The 24,895-nt window shown below is 49.8% G+C and overlaps 7 protein-coding genes across 7 annotated transcripts; 5 read left to right on the top strand and 2 right to left on the bottom strand.

The window, feature by feature from the left end:
• Positions 1–52: 52 nt before the first annotated feature.
• Positions 53–1,387, top strand: HO133_004459 (uncharacterized protein; the record flags this gene model as incomplete). Its single annotated transcript, XM_037295376.1, has 2 exons — positions 53–559; positions 614–1,387. The coding sequence occupies 2 exons, from the start codon at positions 53–55 to the stop codon at positions 1,385–1,387; spliced, it is 1,281 nt and encodes a 426-aa protein (XP_037157377.1).
• A 580-nt stretch (positions 1,388–1,967) lies between these two features.
• Positions 1,968–2,720, bottom strand: HO133_004458 (uncharacterized protein; the record flags this gene model as incomplete). Its single annotated transcript, XM_037295375.1, has 1 exon — positions 1,968–2,720. One exon carries the CDS (start codon positions 2,718–2,720, stop codon positions 1,968–1,970), a length of 753 nt encoding a protein of 250 aa, XP_037157376.1.
• A 4,406-nt stretch (positions 2,721–7,126) lies between these two features.
• Positions 7,127–8,455, top strand: HO133_004457 (uncharacterized protein; the record flags this gene model as incomplete). Its single annotated transcript, XM_037295374.1, has 3 exons — positions 7,127–7,375; positions 7,399–7,717; positions 7,770–8,455. The coding sequence occupies 3 exons, from the start codon at positions 7,127–7,129 to the stop codon at positions 8,453–8,455; spliced, it is 1,254 nt and encodes a 417-aa protein (XP_037157375.1).
• Positions 8,456–9,085: 630 nt separating this feature from the next.
• Positions 9,086–13,031, top strand: HO133_004456 (uncharacterized protein; the record flags this gene model as incomplete). Its single annotated transcript, XM_037295373.1, has 7 exons — positions 9,086–9,271; positions 9,371–9,748; positions 10,168–10,279; positions 10,327–11,309; positions 11,358–11,473; positions 11,526–12,234; positions 12,285–13,031. The coding sequence occupies 7 exons, from the start codon at positions 9,086–9,088 to the stop codon at positions 13,029–13,031; spliced, it is 3,231 nt and encodes a 1,076-aa protein (XP_037157374.1).
• A 477-nt stretch (positions 13,032–13,508) lies between these two features.
• HO133_004455 (uncharacterized protein) lies at positions 13,509–14,833 on the top strand (the record flags this gene model as incomplete). Its single annotated transcript, XM_037295372.1, has 5 exons — positions 13,509–13,535; positions 13,640–13,725; positions 13,830–14,229; positions 14,306–14,360; positions 14,568–14,833. 5 exons carry the CDS (start codon positions 13,509–13,511, stop codon positions 14,831–14,833), a joined length of 834 nt encoding a protein of 277 aa, XP_037157373.1.
• Positions 14,834–14,952: 119 nt separating this feature from the next.
• Positions 14,953–17,803, bottom strand: HO133_004454 (uncharacterized protein; the record flags this gene model as incomplete). The annotated part of the gene is made up of 2 exons (XM_037295371.1): positions 14,953–15,517; positions 15,573–17,803. The coding sequence occupies 2 exons, from the start codon at positions 17,801–17,803 to the stop codon at positions 14,953–14,955; spliced, it is 2,796 nt and encodes a 931-aa protein (XP_037157372.1).
• Positions 17,804–18,955: 1,152 nt separating this feature from the next.
• HO133_004453 (uncharacterized protein) lies at positions 18,956–24,775 on the top strand (the record flags this gene model as incomplete). Its single annotated transcript, XM_037295370.1, has 3 exons — positions 18,956–19,778; positions 19,864–20,317; positions 20,362–24,775. The coding sequence occupies 3 exons, from the start codon at positions 18,956–18,958 to the stop codon at positions 24,773–24,775; spliced, it is 5,691 nt and encodes a 1,896-aa protein (XP_037157371.1).
• Positions 24,776–24,895: the final 120 nt, after the last annotated feature.

The raw sequence follows: 24,895 nt of genomic DNA, 5'->3' as shown, positions 1-24,895 counted from the left end.
CAGCTTGATATTCATGGACAGCGTGTCTCTCCACGATCACGTCTCGTCTGAAATGTCGAGTATCCTGGGTTCAGTTAACTCCTTCACTGAGGCTATCGATCGTCATTTCGAGTCTGTGGGCCGTTCATTGAAAGATGCATTTCGAGACACCCCTTGGCTTCCAGACTCGATTAAGCCGAAGCCACCTCCTGTCCCGCACAGAGTACCAGTTATAGCTATCCCGCTTGGTTACTTCGAAGCTACTCGAATCTGGGTTTCCGAACATCGAGCGTGGACAGCAGCGGTGGTTGCATTCCTTGGTACGGGAGCCTTCATTGTATGGCGGCGGAAGAGAAATGATAGAGTCAAGAGACGGGCAGGCCGCGCTAAGAATGGATCCAGGACCGAGGTCGTGATCCTCGCTGGATCCCCGCATTCGCCTCTTACTCGTTCGCTGTCTTTAGATCTCGAAAGGCGAGGCTTCATTGTTTACATCCCAGTCAGCACTTTATCCGAGGAACAAATAGTCCAGTCCGAGTCAAGAGCTGACATTCGGCCACTTAACATGGATATTACATCTGTATACCTCCTGCGTCTCAAAAGCCAGACAGGGTTTGCTAACCATTTACTACAGCCCTCCTCTACAGAAGAAACCGTCCAGAAATTCACCACACACATAAATACTCCTCAGCAACCCCTCTCCAACGCTCCACCTCACGACCTGCACCTGACTTCCCTCGTATTATTCCCGGCCGTTACCCTTCCTGTCAGCCCTGTTACTTCCCTTTCCCCACCCGACTGGTCTGATATCCTGAACACCAATCTCGTGGCACCGTTCACGACTCTCCACGCCTTCCTACCCCTCCTTGTCTCCCAAAAATCCTCCCTCCTGTTCCTCAACCCTTCGATCGTACCCTCGCTCACTCCGCCTTCCCACGCCGCCGAGAGTATCATAGGGGGTGCCTTGAACCAGTACATCTCCACACTACGCCGAGAGGTGCAGGTCCAAGGCGTCAACGTCGTACATTTCCGGCTTGGTCACTTCGATTATGGTCCTAGTCTCTCAGACAATCAGCAGCTGGTGCCGAGCCAGTACTCGCCGAGAGCGGAATTTGCGAGGCGGAGGCTCGAGCAAAAGGGACTCGAGAAGCCGGCGAAGGGCCAATCCTTGCGCGAGTTGCACAACGGAGTTTTTGATGCTATGGTGAGAGGCAAGGGAAGAAATGGGACGATCTTTGTGGGACGAGGTGCCAGGAGTTATGAACTTGTGGGGAGATGGGTTCCGGATGGGATTGTGGGCTGGATGATGGGGGCTGCTAAGACAAATATTGTTGAAACGGCGGAGAAAGAGGGTTCTGTAGAAGGTAGCACTGAGTGGGAGAAGGTGGATGACGGTGATGACAGGTAAGTGTACCGGAGGAATCGTGGTGGGTTAGAGGATTAGTTAGCGTTCATCTCGTCTTGTTCATACGAGCAGGTGGAATGTATTGGAGGCATGGCGTTTGGCGTTCGAATTGTTCGATTTTCATCTAAGTACCACGATGCTCAATATAGGCACAAATCAAAGCTTATGGCTTGGACCAAATGGTTGGAGTGCTCCAACAGTATTCATCGGTGCTTCTGCACATAACCAGATTGTATCAGCAGCCCGGACAACTTTCATTGCTAGATTTTCGTTGCGCTCCCTCGTCAGTCAACCACATATTGTCCTCTGGCTAGCGGACATTGCTTGACGCATTCCATGGCGGAGGGACGGCATAGACCGGTTTCGCTTCGATCGGTGTGCTGAGGATAACCTCTCTCAACACCCGGCTCAAGACTCCAAGCCACTGTCATTTGTCATTAAAGGATGATATGTCCGGTCCCAAGCTTAGCGAAGGTCAGAGACTGTATGATTCAACACTCCTCCTCTCTTTACGGTCACCAAATTGTGATTGGCAGGGAACACCTTTGAGTATTCTTCGAGCATTTCAGACATGAGCAGGACTTCATCTATCGTGACCTCCTCCTCGCCTCCTAGGATTATACCGTCCTCCACCACCCCTACCTCTACCCCTTCCTCTGTTGCTCTCATTCCGCTCGTACTCCCTCTGCTCTTGTCGATCAGCCTCCTCCCGCAGTCTCTCCTTCTCTGCCTCTATCTCCTCCGCCGTCTTCTCAACTTTCAGAGTAGGCTTCGGCAAATCCTCTGGGAACCTTGGGTGCGCACCTTCCTTACATTGCCTTCCATAAGGGCAAAAGCCAGCAAGGTAGAATCTGCACAACGTCTTCCGCACATGCTTCTTGCTGCAACGTTGACCCAAAGGGCAAAATCCCTTCTCGTAATGCGGACAAGGAGGCAGTCTCGTTGCTGGATCGACGTGTAGATAATTGCAGTCCTCTCCACTAACACAATATCCACTTCGATTATAGTTCGTACATTCTGCTCTAGCCCGTATGTTGTATTCATGCAGGTAATCGCATTGGTCACCCTTCTTACAAAGACCTTTCAGCCAGTGCTTGCAGACGAGATTGTTGTTGTGATGGTTGCCGTGTTTATCAGGACACAGATTGCCTAATGGGCAGAGGCCTTGGCGGTCTGCTTGACAGACCGGTCGGTTAGGATCGAGACCGAAGCGGTATTCGCGTTTGAGGAAGTCGGAGAAGGCAAATTCAGGTGTAGGACGCTTTTGGTATTCATTAGGGCTTTCGTGATCGAAATTCATTGGCGTAACTCCACGGTGGTCGACTGTGGCGGCCATAGTGTATAGAGTTGGTACAGCCGAGCAGATGTATGAGACGTTTGGACGATATAATGGAGGCTCGAGTAATTAGTAAGTCAGCTCTTCTCCTGGCTTCTCGAAAGCGGCTCGTTATCACATATGGCTAGTCATTGATCATTCGATTAGAGAGCTAATGCTGAGGCCACGATCAGAAGATAAGGTTCCCTTGACAAGAAGATCAAAGGACCCCCGGACCATAAAGCTGATGTTGCCAAAATATCTAAAAAATGCCCGACAACACCTAGTCTCAGTACTCAGACTCTATTCGGAAGGGTTGGTGGTAGTGATAGGTCGGAAAAACCTTTTTTCCGGGCCGAAAATTCGTCATACCCTTCCCTTAGAGTCTGAGTAGGAAACCCTAGAATCGCTACATTGACCGTTATTTTGTATAAGATCCTCACCAAAATTGACCGAAATAGAAAATAAATGGTTTCTTTTAAATATAACTTTTTATTAAGAATTCTAATTAAAAAATAGTCTTTCATAAAATAACTATTTAAATACCGTAGAATTAGATTTTTTTTTTCGATTTTTAATAAAATAGCTTAATTAATTATTTTTAGAAGATTTAAATTAGAGTTTTAAAAACTATATTTTTAACCCCTCTCTTATTTTTTAACGTGCACCGGCAAAACTCTAAAAATAATATCAAAATACTCGTTATATTTATAAGTCTATTTAAGAATATTATTATAGAATTCTCTGGGCCAGATTTTACACATTAATATTTCTTATATTTTTACTTCAAATTTATTTATCTAAGCTATTATCTTAAATTATTTATTAAATAATTTATAATTTTAAATTATTATTTAATAATTTATAGATATAAGTAAAGATATATAAAGTTTTATTAATATTATTTTTTAATTTATTTAATTATTTTTAGATTTTTAGAAAAAAAATTAAAAAGCTTAATAACTTTAAAGACTTTGAACTTCAAATTTAGAAAATTTAATATATTATTCTTATATATATTAAGAATATATTTATAAATTTTTATAAAAAGTGATGGTTCGGTTATCGAGTAATAATATATCGAAGTTATAGATTATTAAGTCTTTAAAATAGTTTCGAGGTAGCTTCGGGGTAGCTCGCTCCGGGGCAAAGCTACCCCGGAACTTACTAATGCTGATATATACCCAGGGGTAAATATCTCATATCAGCCAAACCACCAAAAAAACGAGGCTTGGCAGGGTTTCCTACTCAGACCCACTGCGTGGGGCCTTTTCTGAGACTAGACAACACCCCTGTTGATTACCGAACGCGGCAAGGCGGCAAAGGCGGTAACGCTAGTTCCTAATCAGGTAATGGCGAAATACTACTTACTTTACACTCAAGTATATTATTCAAAGGCTGGTATTACGCGATCGATGCTGAAAGAAAGAGAAAAGAGAGAACGGGAATGGCATCTAAGATGATTGAATCTACTATCTCCTATGCTCCTTCCAAGAGTTATATCCATCTTGCCAAAAGCAAAGCAACGGCCAGGCGGATCAGAAAGGGCGTTCAAGGAGCTAAGCTCACCCTTCATCTCGAATCAAGCGCAGACAGATATTTATATGAATTTCAGTGTGTAGACTACCTACTATTAGCATTCCTGTTCATACTCCACATACGTCCGTCGGCATAGTAGGGAGCTGTGCGTCCGACCGTCCTTGAAGGCTACCCCTTAGCCCAAAATCGACGTGATGGTAATTGATCTACCGGTGGGAGGCTAATCTCGAAGTCCGTCGGTTCCTATTGGGAGGCAGACAACAATGCTATTCAGATATCATTCCCATGTAGTAGTATAGGAATGGTCGGTGACCGTAGAGTTCGACCAACGGATATCGCGTCGAACGGAGTCTTCCCAAAGTCCTTCATCATGGCATAATTACCCTGGTCCACAACCGCAATAGAGTCTTCCGCTGCATTCGTTCTATCGACCGCCAGGGGTTTTTTTCCCACCAACCCTGCCTCATTTTTCTCGCTATATTGTGCTTTATTCAAGCAGCCCTTGGAAGCTCGAGTTCCACAACCCACGACAACTGCAGAGATTGTTCTTCAGTGCCCTGAATAGCGGCGTTGACAAAGAGGGTTTGGCCCCCAAATTCGGGAGGATTCGTATCTCCAGTACAATGGCTGGTAGCATAACACCGTTCCCGCCGATAATATTCTGTTTTCTTTAGCTTCTGCCCCTTAGAGTCCATTGTGTCGAACTTAGACTGCCTGAAGCCTTTTCCACTACGACAGATCTCTCGTTATCGATATCCGTAAAGTGTGACGGTGTCTCAGTGAGTTGATCGCGCCAAATGACCATTTTCGCCCCCCAGCCCTCGTGAATATGCCCAAAGCAGTGTAGCCGTGGTCGAGCTCGAGCGATAGCTCCGAAAATATCCGAACCTCCAGCCCTCTGATTGTGTTCAGTGTAGTCCATGATACCCCTCGGCGGTCCGTGGGTGATCACCAGGTCAACCCCTTCCGTGATTTCAAAGTTATGTCCATGCCCTGGGGGATATTGAAAACCCCAATCGCCCAATGATGGCGTCCACAGACTAGCGTAGACATTTAGTATCGCACGATTGTCTAGGATGAATTGGTGACTTCCTTCGTCTCACAAAGATTACACCTGCAGCTCTTGCATCCTCAAAAATCTGCCTCGCACTTCCATAATCACGGTATACTTTCCTCACGAGGTCAGGATCTAGAGGTGGCCTTGCATCAGCGACCTTTTTCCTGAAAGTGGGTAAATCCATCGTGAAGTCATGATTTCCTGCAATGACTAATTTAAGAGGTGCGTGGATGTCCTTGAGCAGTCATACACTGGCACGGTACTCCTCTAACTTGGATTTTTCGGGAAGGTCGCCGCAGTGGATGGCCACATCAGCATGCTGGAAGGGTCTGTCTTCTGATCGAAATTCCATTCCATGGGTGTCTGAAAGGATGAGGAATCGAGTCTTGACAGAGACTGAGTGCTTGGTCAATTCCATGATGCTGAGGTTTCGACTTGAGGCTAGGGTTATGGCTACTCGTATGTGTGACTGGATTGCATGAGCATAGAGAACTAAGGTACATACAGGTGGTCATGGACCAGAACATATACGCCCACTGTGTAATGTTTTTCCTTAAGCCCCATAGAAACATAGCAACATAGCAACATAGAAACATAGAAATCTCAATCTCACTCGCAACTCAAATTCACGCACTAAGGGGTGATCATTGGAGCGGGCGGAACTGGCTGGCTGGTACCGGAAGATGTTGAAAAATACGAGGAGCGTGGGCATTGGACCAGGGAGGCATTATTTGCAGGAGGACAATCCACGTCTAACCGGCACTGAACTTGCGCAATGGATGGAACAGATTGTACTTACTGAAGACGGGGGAAACAATGTCTAGATAGCGGTAATTCGTACTCCCTCAAGCTATCTGTTTCTGGTCGCTGGATAGAGGATAGTCTGGAGGTGAGACGAATTAGTGCAGCGCTACTCACCCCGTACACATACAATTTGAATGCGAAAAAGGACAGTTTCGTACCAACTGATGACCACAAACCCCTCTTTACACGCTGAGGCTATCTCATGTCTTTTGAAAAAGATACTCAATTTATGCCAACAAGACGCTCGTTAGTATAATCTTCAGCACAGCTGGGGGCATAATCTGGGTCTTTCCATGCAGTAATGTCAATTGAGTGGAAAAAGGCTTTCTGGATTTTGCGTTATAAGCGAACAGGGGATGTGAGCTTTTGGTCCAAATAACTTGCCGTACTCGATAAATACTCGTCAGTAATGGCCGCTACCTGGTAATGCACAGTCTTAAATCCGATAATTCCGGGGGAAAGTTTTGGAGGATGTCCTCCTGTAAAACCCCCGAGCCTACCCCCGCTCCGCTACGCGGCGTACGGCTTACAGAATTTAGGCAGACTTTATTACACTATCATACAACGTTATCCATATAACTCCGAGTTCGAGAACTCTTGAAGCTTTAGAAACATTATTCTACGTTCTATGATTTGATTTATAATATTTTAATTTTACTGTTGTAGGAGGACGAACTACCTACTGAAGTTTCAGATTCATCGGATTTTAGACCGTGCATTAATCTTACCGGGTAGCGGGCATTACCGGGTATACCGTATACGAGTATTTTCCTTGCTCCTTGCACGTGGTTCATGGCGCTGTTGTTGTGTTTAAAAAAGCGGGACGGGATGTGTCAAGAAATCGCCCACGGTCTTGTAAGTTGTAATGAGTTAATGGAATGATGTGATAGCTCTCAATTTTCTAAAATCCTCTGCTTCTAATACATGGCTGCCCTTTCCGGAGACTGAGAGCGAATGTTCCATCAGTTGTAAGAGACATCCCTCCTCTCTTTCTTCCCTAAATCTCACCTCTCTTAACACGGTTTACATGGCTTCATCCCAGGGCAAACCCAAGCCGGGTTGGCGGGCACACTCCTTGAACCCATTCAAAACCAGGAGCCAAGTGCAACTTGAACCAGTTCCTGTCGAGAAAATCTCTCAATCTCTCCCCATCAATGCCGTCTATTACCCAAATTGGCGAGTCTACAAGGGATTTCCTCCGTCCTCGCTGAATTTGAAATATGTTACTCACCTCTTCTACGCATTTGCATGGTGGGCATTCTCGTCATGTTCAATTGTAATTACTAATGAAATTTGCAGGGTGAGAAATCAGGGTCATTTGTTTGTATGCAATTTTCAAAGTTGCTTCTCTGGTCGATACTCACGCAGCTGCAGTTCAGCGACGAGTACGCCGACAGCGAGATCGACATTAACGGCGATGGTAGCGTGAAAGGATGTCTCAATGATCTGAGGTCTCTTAAGAAGCGTTATCCGAACATCAAGACAGTTCTCTCCGTTGGCGGAGGAGGAGAAGGTAGTGCTCCTTTTCCTGCAGTCGCCAGCAATGGAATCGTCAGATCAAGTTTTGCCCAAAGCGCGAGACAGATGGTGGATGCATTTGGATTTGATGGCGTAGATAGTAAGCGGTGACATGAAAATCTGGGCTCCTGCCGTAGCTGACATTTAGAAAGTCGATTGGGAACATCCATCGGATCCTAAGCAAGGCCAGCACTACGTCCAATTACTTGCAGCACTTCGGAAAGAATTGCCTGCCCCAAGTTATATCCTGACCTCTGCCCTGCCTGCTGGTGAATGGGCCTTAAGGAACATTGATCTTGGCAAAGCTTCTTCTCATTTGGATCTAATCAACTTGATGACTTACGATTTCTCCGGACCTTGGACAAATCTTTGTGGTCATCACGCCCAGCTTTACAGCCCGAAGAACCCTCACAACGAGGCTGCCAGAGTCTCATGTAGCTCAGCAGTGGCCTACGCCCAGTCCCGAGGCGTACAGGCTAGGAAGATTCTGCTTGGCGTCCCTGCGTATGGACGTTCCTTCCTGGGTGCTAGCAAGCCAGGAGACCGTTTCACAGGTCATGCAGGCGAGGAAGGTAGCTTCGAGTATAAGGATTTGCCACGGCCTGGAGCTGTTGTAAATCTTGATAAGGAAGTAGGTGCCGTGTATTGCGTCGGCGGTGATGGCGGCTTTGTGAGCTATGATGATGTTGACACTGTCCAAATGAAGGCTACGTTTGCGCTGAAAGAGGGTCTTGGGGGGCTGTTCTTCTGGACTGGAACGGGAGACACGCAAGACTCCACAAGCTTAGTGGAGGCAAGCTACCGATCCTTGTATCCTCAGCATTCCAACGGAGTGTAACAAGTTGCACTGTCTTGAAACCAGATAGATGAATATTTGGAGTGTCTCCCCATGCTCGTCCTTCGAGAAGGAACTTGCCCAAAAGCTAAAAGTCTTTGAGAAGGCGCCAGTCAAAGTGAGCAAAACAGAAGCCCAAACTGACCTGCATCCTCCTCATTCGGAAAGTGCATACCTGGTCTCCATGAAGATCCTGTAATCCTTTAAATGAAGTCACGGTCTTTCTTCCACTCTCTTTCTTCCACTCTCTTACATACAATCATTCCACCGCAGGACAAGGACCGAGTATCTGCTACAATCGGCTTCAACAGCACAACGTTATTATTACTTCATTCTACTCTGCTGCTCAAGCTAACGTTTGTCTTTGCTACCAACACGCGGACTGTCTCCATTCTGCAGTTTGCTTGACCTCCACCAGAGCATTCCAGTATAAGCACTCCCCAGTTGTGTCTCGAGGCAACGTCTCTGATCAGCTCCAGATCAGAATCAGCCAATCTGTATGCCATGTCAAACCGTTTTCATGGTCAAGCTGATAAGGATCCATGCAGTGAGATAGCCCTCGTCGCTAGTTTCTACCAGCTTGAGAGCACCGCAACACTATCAGCTTGCCATCCGTGTCTCCCTTGACCGACTATGTCTCCGCTCATGATGCTCCTCGCATTCATGCTTCCTCTACTCACGACCGCTACTCAGGCCCTCAACGGGACAGACCTCCACACCCTGTTTCCCTCTGATCCAGTGGGCGATGTTCTCAACGTCACGCAATGCTACTGTCAGAGTCCCGATCCGTTATCGCCAGATGCTACCTTCGGCTACTACGTACGTGTTCAAAGTCCATGTTCCCTCTTCCAACGAACTCAGTAGCCCGAGGGCATGTCATAGGAGTGTGTACTTTGCTAACCCCAATATCTCTGATAGTACCTGTTCAACTACTGGAACTACCATCTGAGCCGCAACTACTCCATCTCAGTCAATTGCACCTCGTCAGCGCCTCACAACTCCAATGGTACAAAGCCCGCCAAATGTATGGACCACATCAGCAAACACAAGGAGGTCTGTACAGAATACCTTGACGGCAACAAATTTTGCTACAAATTCAAGGAAGACGTGGACAATGTCGACCATAGCAAACCATCAGCGAGCAAATTCGGTTTCAATGGACAGAAGAGAAGAGTGCCGGGACAGGCTTCTGATTTTCTGACATTATATAACGTGACGCAGGACTGTGGATTCTATTGCAATCAGGAGCTTGGAGGGTTGCTGACTTCTCCGACACCGGAGAGTCTCATACCGGGGGTAGGTAGGGTTGCGAACAGTATCGTTAGTTACTCAGACCTGGATGACATGTGCTTTACATGTGCCTAGTGGAGGTGGGGGGGCTGGATCATGATAGCACCTTTGCGTTCTGGTTTGGCTGCTTCTGTGAGATTCTGTTGGAAGAGCCGGAGATTGACAGAAGGGGAAGTTCTCTACTGCCCTGCTTGTGTTGTTGTTAATCGAATCAGACCCTGAATTATCAATTCAAACCAATTTGACTGTTCCAATTCAATTCACTCTTCTTGAATATTGTAGACCCAATATGCTACCCCTTGTAATGAATAATCCCAAGTCGATTCGGAGAAACACCTGACTTACTACATCAGAAGAGAATTTCTCATTCTTCTGAGCCTCCATACCCTTTCCACTCTCTATAAATCTTTTTATGTTTTCTCAAGGGCTTGAACACCACCTTCTATCGCGTTAGAAGTCTTCAGCTCGCTCATGGGTTGGCAGGCTCCATGCCGCAGCTGAACGTGGACACGGCACCTCTGAGTTCCTTGGATGCTGGTACTATAAGAAAAACAAGAGATTTATGCTGAGCTGACATCTCACAGAAGATTTCCAAGTAATCCATCATCTAGACAACATCTTTTCGCACCCTTCAAGCCTCTCTTCCGTCTCAAAAACCTCCAGAGCCCTACGCATCTATCAACATGAACTCGACCAAGAGATCTCTGCCCATGTGCAGCAGCAGTCGGCTTCCGATGTCGAAAGCGTCAAGCGTATACAGGTCGCTCAGACTGATCTCGGCGAGCTCTTCCAGAAAGTGGAGGGAGTTCGGCAGCGAGCCATTGAGACCGAAGGAGCGATAACAGAGATGACGGCCGACATCAAAAGGCTTGATAACACAAAGAGGAACCTTACACTTTCTATGACGGCTCTGAAACGACTACAAATGCTTACTACGGCCTACGAACAGCTCCGGGGACTCAGTAGCTCTCGCCAATACCGAGAATGTGCCCAGCTTCTACAGGCTGTGATACAGCTCATGGCCCACTTCAAATCGTACCGCTCGATCGATCAGATTGCTACGCTGAGCAAAAACGTGTCAGATCTACAGAGGGAAATGTTGGAGCAGGTTTGCGAGGACTTCGAGGTCACGTTTGCCAAGGGTGAGATAGGACAGCGGAAAGGCATGCTGGCGGAGGCTTGCTCGGTCATGGATGCTTTGGGGGAAAACGCCCGAGCGAGGCTCATAACATGGTATTGCAACACGCAGCTACGAGAATATCGACAATTGTTCAGAGGCAGTGAGGAGGCAGGGTCATTGGACAACATCTCGAGAAGATATTCCTGGTTTAAGAGATTGCTCAAAACCTACGATGACGAGCATGCGGCCATGTTTCCTCCGTTTTGGCGTGTCAACGAGCTGTTGGCCAATGCCTTTTGTGAGACTACAAGAGAGGACTTCAGGGGCATATTGCAGAAGTCCATGCGGAGAGCAGACGGGCAGACATTGGATGTGGACCTTCTGCTTTCTTGTCTTCAGGAGACTTTGGACTTCGAGCATGGCCTTGAGCGACGGTTCACTAATACAGTTGGTGCTGGATTCGATTACGGTTGTCATTGGCTGACTTTCCTGTAGTCTCGCGCCTCTATGGACACCTTGAGCTCGAACGACGAGAAATCGCCAATTTTCAGTCAGGCCATCTCCGAGGCTTTCGAACCTTATCTAAGCCTATGGGTAGAATCACAGGACAAGTACGTCTCTCCATGCATCATTTAATAAATGGAGACCCGCTGAAATTTTCAGGCATCTCTCTACAATGATCCCGAAGTATCGTGCTCAACCACCACGACAGCCTGACGAGGACTTCTCTCCCCAGATGGTTATATCGTCATCCACTGAGTTGTTCAGCTTCTATAGGTTGACGTTAGCTCAATGTGCTAAGCTGTCTTCTGGTGCAAGACTTGTAGAGTTGACAAAGGTATTCACCAAATATCTAGATCAGTACGCGCAACAAATCCTTCTCTATTACATCAGCGAACGTCCGAGTGGGCAAACGCCGTCAAGGACGCCACAGATCGAGGACATTGTACTTGTCCTGAATACTGCGGACTACTGCTTCAACACTAGTACACAACTCGAAGAAAAGATCAAAAGTCGCATTGACCATGATCTGAAAACTAGTATTGATCTTCAGAGTCAGGCAGATGCTTTCATGGGCATCGCAAGTGCAACGGTCCGTGCCCTGGTACGCAAGGTGGAACTCGACATTGAACCTACATGGCGAGAGATGCGCAACACTGGGTGGAGCAAAATGGAGAGCGTTGGAGATCAGAGCTCGTATGTCGCCGAGATGCTTCAACGGGTTAAGTCAAGAGCCGCAGAAATTCTGGGCATGCTACATAAGCAGCAATACGCGAGGGCGTTCTGCGATAACGTCGTTGAGTTGACAGCGAATGCTTATGTCGCCAACATCTTCCAGTGCAAGCCTATCTCGGAAGTCGGCGCTGAACAGGTAACAAGCCCTATGAGCTTGTCAGAAGATCCTTTGCTGAAGCAAACCAGATGCTGCTAGACATCTACGTCCTGAAGAAAGGCTTTGAAGACTTACTCACCTCCAACTCGCCGCCAAAGACAGCGGCTCCATCTAGTTATATCAAGCGCGTCTCGCAAGCTATGTCCCGCGTCGACCCTATCCTGAAGACGCTGCAAGTGCGTCCCTCCCCACCGGAAGCGCTTGTTCAAGCGTACCTCATCCACATTGCCGACAAATCCGATGCCAACTTCCGCAAGATACTCGATCTCAAAGGCATCCGAAAGCCAGACCAAGCGCATTTAGTCGAGCTATTCCAAGCTCATCGCGCCTCTCCAAGGAACGAGAACCTTCAGCAGTCGTCCCCGCTTCTCACCCCCTTAGTGGTCGGAGGGGGTAGCGGTAGTGTTGGCGGAGGCGTTCCCATCCCTACAGGCATTGGCTCACTCTCCTCTGCTGCAAGCCTGAGCACCTCGAATCTACCTGCCCGCTTTGATCCCTCTACTTTTGGCAGTGCAATCATGACGGCTGCTAGAGACGGTGTAGACCGCTTTGGCACTCCGGCCTTAGGCTCGAGCATGTTGAGTACGCCCGCTGATTCAAGAATGGCGAGTCCGCCGCCGCAAAATCGCCGACCACAGTCTCCTGATGGTGGGAGAGAAGCTATTGCACCCGGAAATCTGAACGAAAATTTGAGGAATATCGGGAAGTTTTTTAAGAGGGACTTGACTGGATTCGGTGGCCGTTTTGGAGCCGCAAAGGGTGTCGAAGATGGGTAGATTGCAGATGAACAATAGCTTACGAAGGAAGTACTAGATATACTACGAGTAGGTAGATAGCAGCTGTTGCGTTGTACCTAAAGTATGTTTTGATCTTGCTGCCGTCCACCAAAGCCCGGCGAAATCTTTTGCGACGCTGGTGCATTATTAGCGTGTCGGAACATTGCACTTATGCAAGGCACAGTCGCACAATGCACAACTTCTATTAATAGGAGGCGGGGGGGGCGGTGGGGGTGGATGGTTGATTTGTGGTGCTTTACTCATCATTAGCAAGCAAGGGGCAGCGGGGCAGTCTTTGGTCGGGCCGGCAGATTGGCCGGGTTCATGATATAATCATCGACGGGCCCCTCAAACCTCTTTTGCTTTCACTCTTTACTCTTTACCTCTCTCTACTTTATCTTCATCTGAGAGCTCAGTCACCTCAATTCATATCAATCTCAATCGTACCAAAAATCAACGTCTGCTCAATTCGCAAACATGGCTCCACGTATCGCCATAATTTACGTTCGTCCTCCAACCCCCCACTACCACTATCCATCACCTTCCTTACAAGACGACGGGAGTTACGGAAGTTGCATGCAAAGAATCTACTGATTCAATTGATACAGTATTCCATGTACGGCCATATCGGAAAGATCGCCGAAGCGGAAAAATCAGGCATTGAAGCCGCCGGAGGCAAGGCCGATGTCTACCAGTGCGTCCCCACTCCAATTCCAAGCACAACGACTTGGGCCAGAGAACACTTGACTCCCTCTCGGTGCGCAAGAGAGCGAAATTGACCTGCTTTTCCTCTTCTAGAGTCAAGGAGACCCTCCCGGAAGAGGTCCTCTCCAAGATGCACGCACCCGGCCAATCCAGCTCCATCCCCTTCATCACCCCCGATGAGCTTGAAAAATATGACGCCTTCCTCCTCGGCATTCCCACCCGTTATGGCAACTTCCCCACCCAGTGGAAAGCCTTCTGGGACCAGACTGGCAAGCAGTGGCAGACTGGCGGATACTACGGGAAATATGTTGGTGTCTTCATCAGTACCGCCTCTCAGGGAGGAGGACAGGAGAGCACGGCGTTGGCGGCTATGAGCACTTTCACGCACCATGGCATGATCTATGTGCCGTTGGGTTACGCCACGGCGTTTGCGACGTTGGCGAATTTGGAGGAGGTGAGGGGTGGTAGTCCGTGGGGTGCAGGGACTTTTGCTGTGAGTTTCCATTCATGTCCAGCTAACGCCTCTTGGCAAACGCACAAGGGATGCCTTGATTAATGTGCTTTCTTAGGGTGCTGACGGCTCGCGCATGCCTACCGAGCAGGAACTTAGCCTAGCCAAGACACGTACGTACATTTCGGAGCTGATCCTCCCTATTTGCTACTTAAGTCGAGTCGCAAGACATGTTTCGGGAGCCAGAAGACACATCTACTCCCGAGACCTGTCTTGCAACTTGAAAATTCTGCACGAATGAAACAATGCTGACTTCGATATCTGCGTAGACGGCGAGTCCTTCTACAAGGCTGTGTCGAAGGTCAACTTCGCATGACTAGATGATTGGTCCGGCGGGGTCGTCGCCAATACTGCGGCTGCTCCTTCGTCCAACCAACAGGAACCTGTAGCTGCGGTAGGAACGACAGCAACAAGCGGAACTACTGGTGCTGGTAATGGTGCTAGCGATGGGACAAAGGCAACGACTGTTGGAACAAACAATCCGGATCATGTTAACAAGAGCGAAGGTGCGCCTGCTGCGGAACCTGTTGCTGAGAAAAAGGAAAGTGGTCCTTGTGGTTTGCCTTTCAAGTGTGTGATCTTGTAAATAAAGTTAAAGCATGCAAATTTTTACTGAGGCCTCATGGTTTTGACCCGTCATTTGTGGGCATTCGTACTGCTTGGAAATGTCTGAATTGCTAGACTTTCGAATTCTTTCGTCCGATCTTAAATGTCTGCTTCGAGCTCAACTTGCTGCTGTCTCTCCCACAGTCTATTCGCAGCTCCAACAATAATCTCCGCTTTCAACAGCAACTTCTGATGATACTTGGCCTCCTCACCTGCATCCAACCGCGACTTCTTCGGCTGCGCCAGCAGCAATATCGGCACCAAATCCTTCGCCTCAGCCTCCGCAATGGTCCTCAGACCCTTGTACCCATTCTCCCAAAATACCCTCGCGGTCCTACTCTTCACGAACGGGATCTTCGCCAAGTCTAACAAATCAGCTTTCGCCCCGGCTTTCAGGCGGTCGATCATGTGCTCGAGAGCGGCTTTGAGCATTCCCCAGCCCATTCTGTCGCAGAATTTGATCATGCCCGCTGCGAAACCTTCGCAGATTTGGGCGAGGGTCTGCACAAACCCTCGGGGAACTTCGAATTTGCGAGCGACGAGGTGGATGGGTGTTTCGTTGCAGAGGTCGCGGAGCTGAAGGGCGGCGTAGAAGCGGCGGTAGATTCGGGCGGCGTGGATTTCTGAGGGCGTGGTTTCGGGGAGGGGTTTCGCGCTGTTTGCCCTGTTTGGTGGTATGTTAAAAGGGGGTTGCGGAATCAAGGCTGGGGATGCTTTACATTCGGTTGACCAGGCCTGGATTGACGCCTACAAATTCGAGAACTCGAACGCCGCTCTCATCCAGGTTTTCCATTTCCCGACGGAAGATGGGCCAGTTGATGTCTGTCTGGGAGCTGTAAAGGGGTGTGAAGGTGTAGAAAATGTGCATTTCTCCATCCATAACGAAAGCTCGGAGGGCCCGACGAAGCTCGCCATGTAAAAAGATGCCATCTTCGGGAGTCAGGCACGAAGCGACTGTAGCTTGACTCAGGAGAGTAGCTTCGTAGCTACCGAAACTGTCCACAGTGACAAGTCCATCTTCTATGAGCTCTTCCAGTGTTTTCGACACCATGGTGTCTAACAATACTCGATCCATGGTGTGATAGAGCAAAGTCTTCGGAACATACTCCTGGATAGCGCCAGTATGCGTGGCGAGCCGAACTGTTATGACTTCCAAGAGGGCCCTCTTAATGCCCCGCTTTTCAGGCGTCAGACTACTCTCCACCATGGGAAGGTCGGCCTCGAGTAGCTGCGCCACCTCTTCAAGATCGGCCTTCTGGCAACAGAGATAGCTTTCGCCAATCTCATCTTTGCCCTTGCGACCAGCTCGACCTCTCATTTGCCTGAGCATGGCTGGACCGATGAGGTCCCGGCCCATCCTGGCTCCTTGGAGTATGACTCTTCTCGCTGGCAGATTGATGCCTGCCGCAAGGCTGCATGTGGCTACGATGACGCTGATGACGCCCTTATCGTAGGCTTCGGCAACTATGTCTCGCTCCTCGACAGTGAGGCCGGCATGATGGAAAGCGACTCCTTTCATCACAGTCTTGTCCAACGTATCGTCGAGACCTACTGGTAGGCTTCGAAGTTCACTGATTACGTCTTTCCTTCGATCCAGCATCTTCTCGTCCACCTCGGCAAGGATAGGCATCGCTTCACTGACCAAGGAAGCAGTCGACTGACATCCCTGGCGGCCACTGCAAAAGATCAAGGCACCATAGCCAGCCTTTGCAGTCTCAACGGCCAAAGAAACGACAGCGTTAGTTAACGGGTTCTTAAGCTCGTTATGCTCAGAAATTTGAATCATTCGTGAAGGAGAGACAACCGGAAAAGGCTGAGTCGAATTGAGTTGGCTGGCAGTCTTCAAAAACGCATTGGAAGTTGAGACAGGGTAGATAGAGCGGTCGTAGACCAAGTATTCCTCGATAGGGACAGGCACATACTTCGTGCTGTAATACTTCGCGTCTAGCCAATTTGCCAAAACTTCTACATTCGTTAAAGTCGCACTCATTCCCACTATCTGCACTGACCGCTCCAAGCTCAAGAGCTTGCTGGCCACTAGCTCCATTAGATAGCCTCGATGATCATCGTTAATCATGTGAAGCTCATCCAAAACAACAACTCCTAGATCGTTGATAGTGCACTCTTCAATGGCCGTATTGACGAGCGCATTTGCCTTTTCGATAGTGCAAACGGCCACATCGACGTCGGACCATGAAGCTCGTGCTTTGCTTCCTCCAAAAAAACCCACGACGCGCACTGAGCTATTGTGGGGTCTGCGCCATGCAGGAAGCTGCGTGCTGGTCTGGCTTCCGAAGCTGACACTCTTTTTTTCCACACCTTCGACAATCTTCCTGAGCCATTTGAGCTTCTCCTGCACCAAAGCCACATACGGAAGCACCAAGATGGCTTTCTTGGTGGGATCTTCAATTACTCTTTTCAACATGAGCACATCGGCCACAAGAGACTTTCCGCCACCGGTTGGAGCGGTGTAAACCAGGTTCTTCTCGCCATTTAACAGGCCACGTCCCAAAAGACAGGATGATTGCCACGGGTAGATGCTATTGATTCCCAACGAAGCAAAATTGCTGACCAACCTTTCTGGGAGACTGTAGCGTGGATGAGACAACAAAAGTAGCGGACTCTGTGATGGTCCTGGGGTGGATGCCGATATCTGCCTTGAGAGTTGTTCGTTGTTCAAGATGTCTGGGCCGCTAGTAACACTGCATATCCTGCTAGCTTCAATGCGGTTCTTGCCACCTGCATGCAGCCGTTGGCGCTTGAAGACTTCTTGAGCAGGGATGATATCCTGAAATGCACCGCTGTGGCTGTTAGGTGAAACTGCACGCATTTCGTTATGAGAACGTTTGATGCCATGCAAAGATTTGGTGTTGTATTGCTGTTGGTGGACAAAGTCGATGGTGGTTGTCCAGCCGGCACCACCGAGTTGCGCCATTGCTAGAGAAGCCATAGAACATGGTAACGAAAGCTCATGACTTCAAAGCGCCGGAGAGAGAAATGCGAAGAGGATGAATGATGAAGGAATAATGAAGGAGCGGAAGAGTTGGCGATGATTTCCTCTGTTTACCTTATGTGCTTATTAACTACGGTACAGCTCCGAGGCACCAGAGGGGTTCGGAGTTTCTGCCAAGAGATGACGCGGGCCAATTCGACTCTAACCGAATTGGGCCTAAAAAACGTCTGGCCTATGAGACAGGCACTGAAAGGGAACTGAGAGGAGAGCGAACATTTGACTTTGCGCCGTGGTCATAGAAAACCAGCCTCTAAGCTCCTCGATGCATTGTGAAGCTAGGAAAAATGGAATATCAGGTTGTCGGTAAGCTTACTGACATGCGACAGCGAGATTGGTGGGGAAAGGCAGGCTTCAGCAGCAGCAGTAGTCCGGTAAATGGTTCCAAGGAGAATATAGCTCTGTAGCAATATGTGATTGCTATTAAGACCAGCAAAAAGGATCTTACATACCTTATGCCGAGTTCTCGCAGGAAGTCGAATGAATTTGGAGTTGGAGTCTCGTATCAAGTGAACATCCAACAAGGGAGAGTCAGGGACGAGTGGAGGGGGGGATTTTTGGCAATGGCAGGCATCTTTTTTAGCGGCGCGCCAAAATGTCTTACGCCTAACGAGCCGAAGCCCAAAGCCAAAGGCCATAGACACTTTACTTTACTTTATCCTTCACCAGCTTTGCCTTCAAGTCTTTTGTCCTCAACCTCATACTTCTCCCCCTCCTCCCCCCCCCCGCCGGCTCTCTTTTTCTCCCATCAATTCCTTCCTCGGTCATTATTCGCTCTAATAGCTCCCCTCCTGCGCTCTAACACTAAATACACACGCGATCACTATAAGCTGCTCTCCAGTAAAAACCGTCAGGATATTTGGTGACCTGCTCAGGAGCCGCATCGGTCCCTCAGTACAAGCGCGAGACTTTCCTCCACACATCACATGCTGGCCACAAGCAGGCACCGTCCTCTTCCACACTTTTCCCCGTCTTTCATTCATACTTAATGTGCCCCCTTCGCAAATGTAGCATCACCCATCCAGCAATACCTGATCAATCAAGGCGGTTGTCCTCGTAGGAATTACCTGCGAGGACAGCTCGGCTGCAGGCATGGCGGATGATAATGGCTCTGCAAAATTTGATAGGCCGGCCATGGCAGATCCACCGAAACATCCTGCACCTCATTCACGCCCCGCCAGTGCGAAAAATGAATCAGGCTTTGCTTCGCTGCCACCACGCGTATCCTCCAAGTCGCCTCAACACAATCCACGTCTGCCCACCCACTCTGTGGCTAAGTCGACGACTCTCGACTCGCAACCAATGACCGCAACATCATCCTCCTCGTCCATGCCGTCGGATCAACAAATTAACAATACCATGGATGCAACAGGGGCCTCTCCGTACGGCACGAGGTCTCGGAATAGAACTGGAAATTCACGAATCAACTATGCCGAAGATCGGGAACTCGAGATGGAATACGAGTGGAGCTCTACCAAAAGACCACATGCTGGCACAGGACCTTCCATACCCAACACTGCACAGTTAGGAGACGGCGATAAGCCATCAGCCGCTAACATTCGTCGTTCATCAACCACGGCGCCCATAGCACCACCGACGAACACCAAAACAGCAATTCCAAGCGTTCCAAAAGATCACCTTCCCGGGATGTCGAGCTTTTCTGTCAATCCTGAACCCAATACCGCACCTCCGGCGCCATCAAGAAAGCGCAAAGCACCCGGAAATGTGCCTGCCTCATCGCATAACTCCCCGGCCGCAACTCAAACTCCTGCACCTGGCATAGCGCGAAGGACAGCGGGTGTTCCAAACCCCAAGGCATCCAGAGAGACGAATTTGATGACTTTCGAAAACTGTCGAGGCTATCTCAAGAACGGAAAGTTGAAGGCTGACGATGGAACGGTCTTAGCGGTCAACGGTACGTCCAATGTTCTGGCTGTTCCTTCGTAGCGGACGATGCACAGATGTCAAACCAAATCGTCCGGTCGCTGACTTCTGTACAGATCAAGTGTATCTGGTATGCGAACCTCCTGGCGAGCCATACTACTTGGCGCGGGTAATGGAATTCCTCCATATCGACAACGACCTCAGTCAACCTGTTGACGCATTGCGCGTCAATTGGTATCTCCGCCCACGAGATATGCAACGCAAAGTCAATGACACTCGAGTGGTCTTTGCGTCAATGCAGTCCGATACATGCCCTATAACATCTTTGAGAGGAAAATGCCACATCACGCATAGAAACGACATACAAGACCTAGATCAGTACAGGAAGATGCAGGATTCCTTCTGGTATGAGAAGTTATTCGATCGCTATATACACCGCTACTATGAAGTCATTCCTACAAGTCAAGTAATCAACGTTCCTGCCAAGGTCAAAAAGGTTTTGGATGAACGGTGGAAATTTGTTATCGTGGAGATAGGGCGAGGCAAAGAGTTGACCAGCGCTATCAAATCGTGCAAGCGATGCCAGGGATATTGTGCTAGGCAAGTGCATCCAGACCGTCTTTGACCGACATACCGCTAACCATAGTCAACAGCAATGATTCAGTGGATTGTGCCGTTTGCAAGAACACCTATCATATGAACTGTGTGCGACCACCATTACTCAAGAAGCCAGCTCGTGGATTTGGATGGTCATGTGGACCGTGCAGTCGCAAGCAGGAAAAGAAGCTCGAAGCCCGAAATACCCCAATCGTTGGTGAAAAGGTTATGGAAGGAGAGGAAGAGGAGGTCATTGATGAGGAGGAAGATGAGCATGCGGATCCTGCCCACGGCAGCGGTTCACACGATGCAGATACCCAGAATCCTGGACCTCGACCACCAACAGCAGAGCAGATTGCGCAAGCGAAGCTCTGGCCATATCGATACCTGGGCATTCACTGCCGGGTAGAAGATGCCCTCGACTACGATGATCGCATATATCCGCGAGCTAGTTCTCGATTGGGGCCCAAACATCAGGCAAATGTGCAGGTATGGCAGGGCCAACCTGTGGAGTTCGTCAAGCCTGCAGATATCAAAAAAAAATACATGAAGGGAACCAGTCATAAAAAGGACGCCAAGTTGACCAAAGAGACAGTCGCAGCGCTCGAGGCTGATAAAGTCACAAAGGAGAAGCGTCCGAAGTGGGTCATGGATGAGCCACTTGGGTATGTTGCACGGGGAGAAGACTATCCCGTTGGAGATCCTAGAAACACGGCTCAGCTGAGTTTTCGAATGCCTGAAGTTGGCGAGACGTCAACAAGAGGAGGGGATGACTCTGAAAATCGTCTTGGGTCTGTTGAGCACGAAAAGATGGTTGATGATTACATGGTTCGCGCTAGGGATTTGGCCCCTACGCTGATCGATGGCCTCGCAGGACACAACACCAATTTCCTTGACAAAGCGCTAGAACTATTAACTGCAAACGGTTACCAGAGTGAGAAGGCACTGCAACAGCTTCGAAGGGTGACTCTCAAGGACCTCAAGGAGCCAGAGCTTTCGCCAGAAGACTGGAATAAGTTTGTAGATGGTGTCAGCAGATACGGATCGGAGTTGCGAGCTATCTCTAGGCATGTTGGGAAACACCAGAAGCACGGTACCATTGTTCGAATTTACTACATGTGGAAGAAGACTCCCCTTGGTAAGCAGGTATGGGGCAACTACGAAGGACGAAAGGGGAAAAAGCAGGCTCAACAGGTAGACTCCAAGCTTGCAGATGATGTTGCAGATGATGCCGACGATTCTGCCTTCGACAATCAGAAGGCCGCTATGCGGAAGCGTGGTTTCGAATGCAAATTCTGCGCGACTCGCCATTCCCCGCAATGGCGCCGAGCACCTGCAATAGCTCCAGGCACAACCGTTCCCATTGACCCCAGCTTCAAAAACAGCAGAGACAAGAATGCACATCTAATGCTTGCGCTCTGTCAGCGCTGCGCAATGCTCTGGCGCCGCTATGGTATTCAATGGGAGAACGAAAATGAGCTTGCCAAAAAGGTTGCCAGTGGTGGTGGTAGAGCATGGAGACGTAGAATTGACGAGGAACTCCTAATCGAGCTTGTTAGTGCCAACGAGGTCAGCTCGATTGGAATGAGCACCACCACTGCGGCAGCGGCAGCATCGGTTGGCGTGGAAATTCCACCCAACTTGACGATCCATCCAGGGCAGGATGGTCCCAAGAAAAAGCAGAAGATAGCCGTTGACAACCCAGTGGTTTTGGGACCCCAAGATGGCGTGCCTGTCGAGCCTCCGAAAAAGAAGATCATCGAAAAGCCACCTGAACCAGCTCTTATACCTGAACAGCCCCGAATCAGGCTTCAGCCCTGCGCCGTTTGCTACGAATTCGAACCCTTGAACGACGAACACCTTGAGTGCAAGTACTGCAGGCTAACAGTACACCGAAATTGTTACGGCGTTGCGAAAGAGCGACCAAAAGAAACGTGGACTTGTGACATGTGTGCGAACGATTCTGGGCATCAGCTTTCAACGACCTACGACTGCGTACTCTGTTCCGTTCGCGCATATACTGACACGGAACTCATGGAACCTCCAAAGGTGTCTCATAAGAAGAAGACAGATCGCGAGCGTGAAAAGGAAAGGTTGGAGCGAGAACTGGTTGTCACCGCTACCGAGCTGTACCATCGCGACCAGAAAGCAAAAGGGAGACCGGAGCAGCCCCGTCAGCCTCTCAAGCGGACTTCGGGCAACAATTGGGTCCATGTAGTTTGTGCGATCTTTCATCCCGAGATAAAATTCGGCGACCCTCACAGGCTTGAGCCGGCAGAGGGATTTGGCGCTGTTCCCGTTGCCAAATACAATACAGTGTGCAAACTATGCAAAAGAACCGATGGAGCCTGCATCAATTGCACCCACTGTCAAGGAAATGTTCACCCGACTTGCGCACAGCAATATGGCGGTATGCTCGGCTTCGATCTGAATCCCGTCAAAAGCTCGCGCAGTCACGCGGTCAATACCGTAGGCATGGGTGGCGAAGTGGGAAACGCTACAGCAGTCGTCTACTGCAGGGATCACCCACCGAAGCATCCCATACATCTCATGTCTGAACAGCAGGATACTCTGAACGCACTCCAGGTCTTTGCTCGCAGTCACAAGCAGGCTGACACCTCTTTGACCGGAACGCTGCGCAAGGCGCTTATCGTTGATGCCGCGACAAAGACTGCAGCACAGCTTGGAAGTGTTGGCGCAAATCATCGCGGTTCTAATTCCACTGCAGCTAGTGGTGCAGTTGGAGCTTCATCATCGGCGCCCACCACCAGGAGCTCTAGGGTCTCGCCGTCGACATTTACAGTTAGGTCTGATGAAGTTGACGAAGACGGTGATCGTGTGGTTCATTTGAGCGAAGAGATTACTGCTAAGCTTGATGCGAAAGAGTGTGCCATGTGTGGTACTGACGCGAGCCCGAAGTGGCATGAGATAATGCCCAAAGCCGTCTCTGAACCGAAAGCGCCCACAGTAATTGAAAGCGCCGCTGAGCCCCCCGAATCTTCCCAGCCATCCGATGCACTTTCAAACGGATGCGTCAACGGACATGGTTCAGATCCGCACAGCGACTCTGCCGGTAGGCCTGTTTCGTCTTCTCAAGCAGAGCCGGCACCAATGCTTAATGGTGATTTTGGTGGAGGGGGAGCTGAAGACAGCAGAGCTTCAGGTCCGACACCCGGGCACAGCTCCAACGGGGTCGCAACTGGAGAGCAGGGCTTGCCATCTGGGAATGATATCGATGAGCCACCGAAGTTCTTCTGTCACAAATGTCATTTACGCAAGCTCAGGGAGCCAACGCCTCCACCTACCCCAACGCCTCCTCCATCCGAGCCACTTGAGCCGGAAAACCACTCTCCACCTGAGCCTGAACAGTCCTCGCCACAAGTAAACTTGATCTGGCCATCAACACCCCAACCGACGACTCAGGAACCATATCATGGATGGCCAAACCAGCCAGGACAGAACTATCACGGCCCAGAACGTGCGTCGAATGGTGTTGTACCGCACTCACCTCCTGTGGTGGCGCCGCCTCCTCCGCAACATTACCCTCCACCCCCGCTGCCTCCCCAGTATCCAGAACCCGGCTATCGTGGACCTACACCAACATACCGCGATACGCGAGGGGTACTCCATCGCGGATTACCACCTCAGTTCCACGTTCCGCATCTAGTGAATGGCGTACCCGCCGAGCCACCATCTTTCCAGTATCGGCGAGACAGTTCAGGCAACTTGTATCAGGTGCCATATGTTCCACCTGCGATGCGAGGCCCTCATGTGCCACCACCGCAACACCCGATGCGTTCGCCATCAATGCGCGAGCATGGGCAGGGACCTCACGGCCCACCTGAGGCGGCAGAGAATCCATTCGCAGTCCCGACCATCTCACAATCGGCGAGAGGGCCGTATCCTGAGTATGGTAGTCCACCTCCAAGGGCGAGGACCCCACCCCAGGCTCCATCATCGAGAGCGGCGATGGGGCCGTATCCCGAGTACGGTAGTCCACCTCCGAGAGCGAGGACCCCTCCCCCAGCTCCATCGTCAAGGGCGGCGATGGGGCCATACTCCGAGTACGGCAGTCCGCCTCCAAGGACGATAACTCCCCCAGCTCCATCGTCAAGGGCGGCGCTGGGACCATACTCGGAATATGGTAGCCCACCTCCCCGGACGATGGGTGCTGTCCCCCAGGCTCGTCCAGCGTCGAGGGCGACGCAGGGACCGTACCCTGATTATGATAGCCCACCTTCCAGGACGATGGGCTCTGTCCCTCAGGCTCGTGCATCGTCGAGGGCGGCGCAGGGGCCCTACCTCGAATATGGTAGTCCGCCTCCACGGACGAGGACTCCTCCCGAGGGTTTTGGTAGCGAGAACAGGTGGCCGAGTGAGTTGGCCAACGGGGCGAGTGCTAGTCCATCGTTACGGAATTTGCTGCATTAATGGCGTGAGTGAAGGAATGGCAGGCAGGTGGGAGGATGGGGCGCGGGCATATTGGGGATTATTGGAGGAATCGCTTTGCTATCTAAGGAAGGCATAAGCACTGTACTTTTATGATTCGAT

The sequence above is a fragment of the Letharia lupina genome (assembly GCF_014066315.1).
Source record: "Letharia lupina isolate WasteWater1 chromosome Unknown contig_2, whole genome shotgun sequence".
In the NCBI taxonomy this organism is placed as follows: domain Eukaryota; kingdom Fungi; phylum Ascomycota; class Lecanoromycetes; order Lecanorales; family Parmeliaceae; genus Letharia; species Letharia lupina.
The sequence above is the reverse complement of the archived record's forward strand: the minus strand, read 5'-3'. Positions and strand labels throughout refer to the sequence as shown.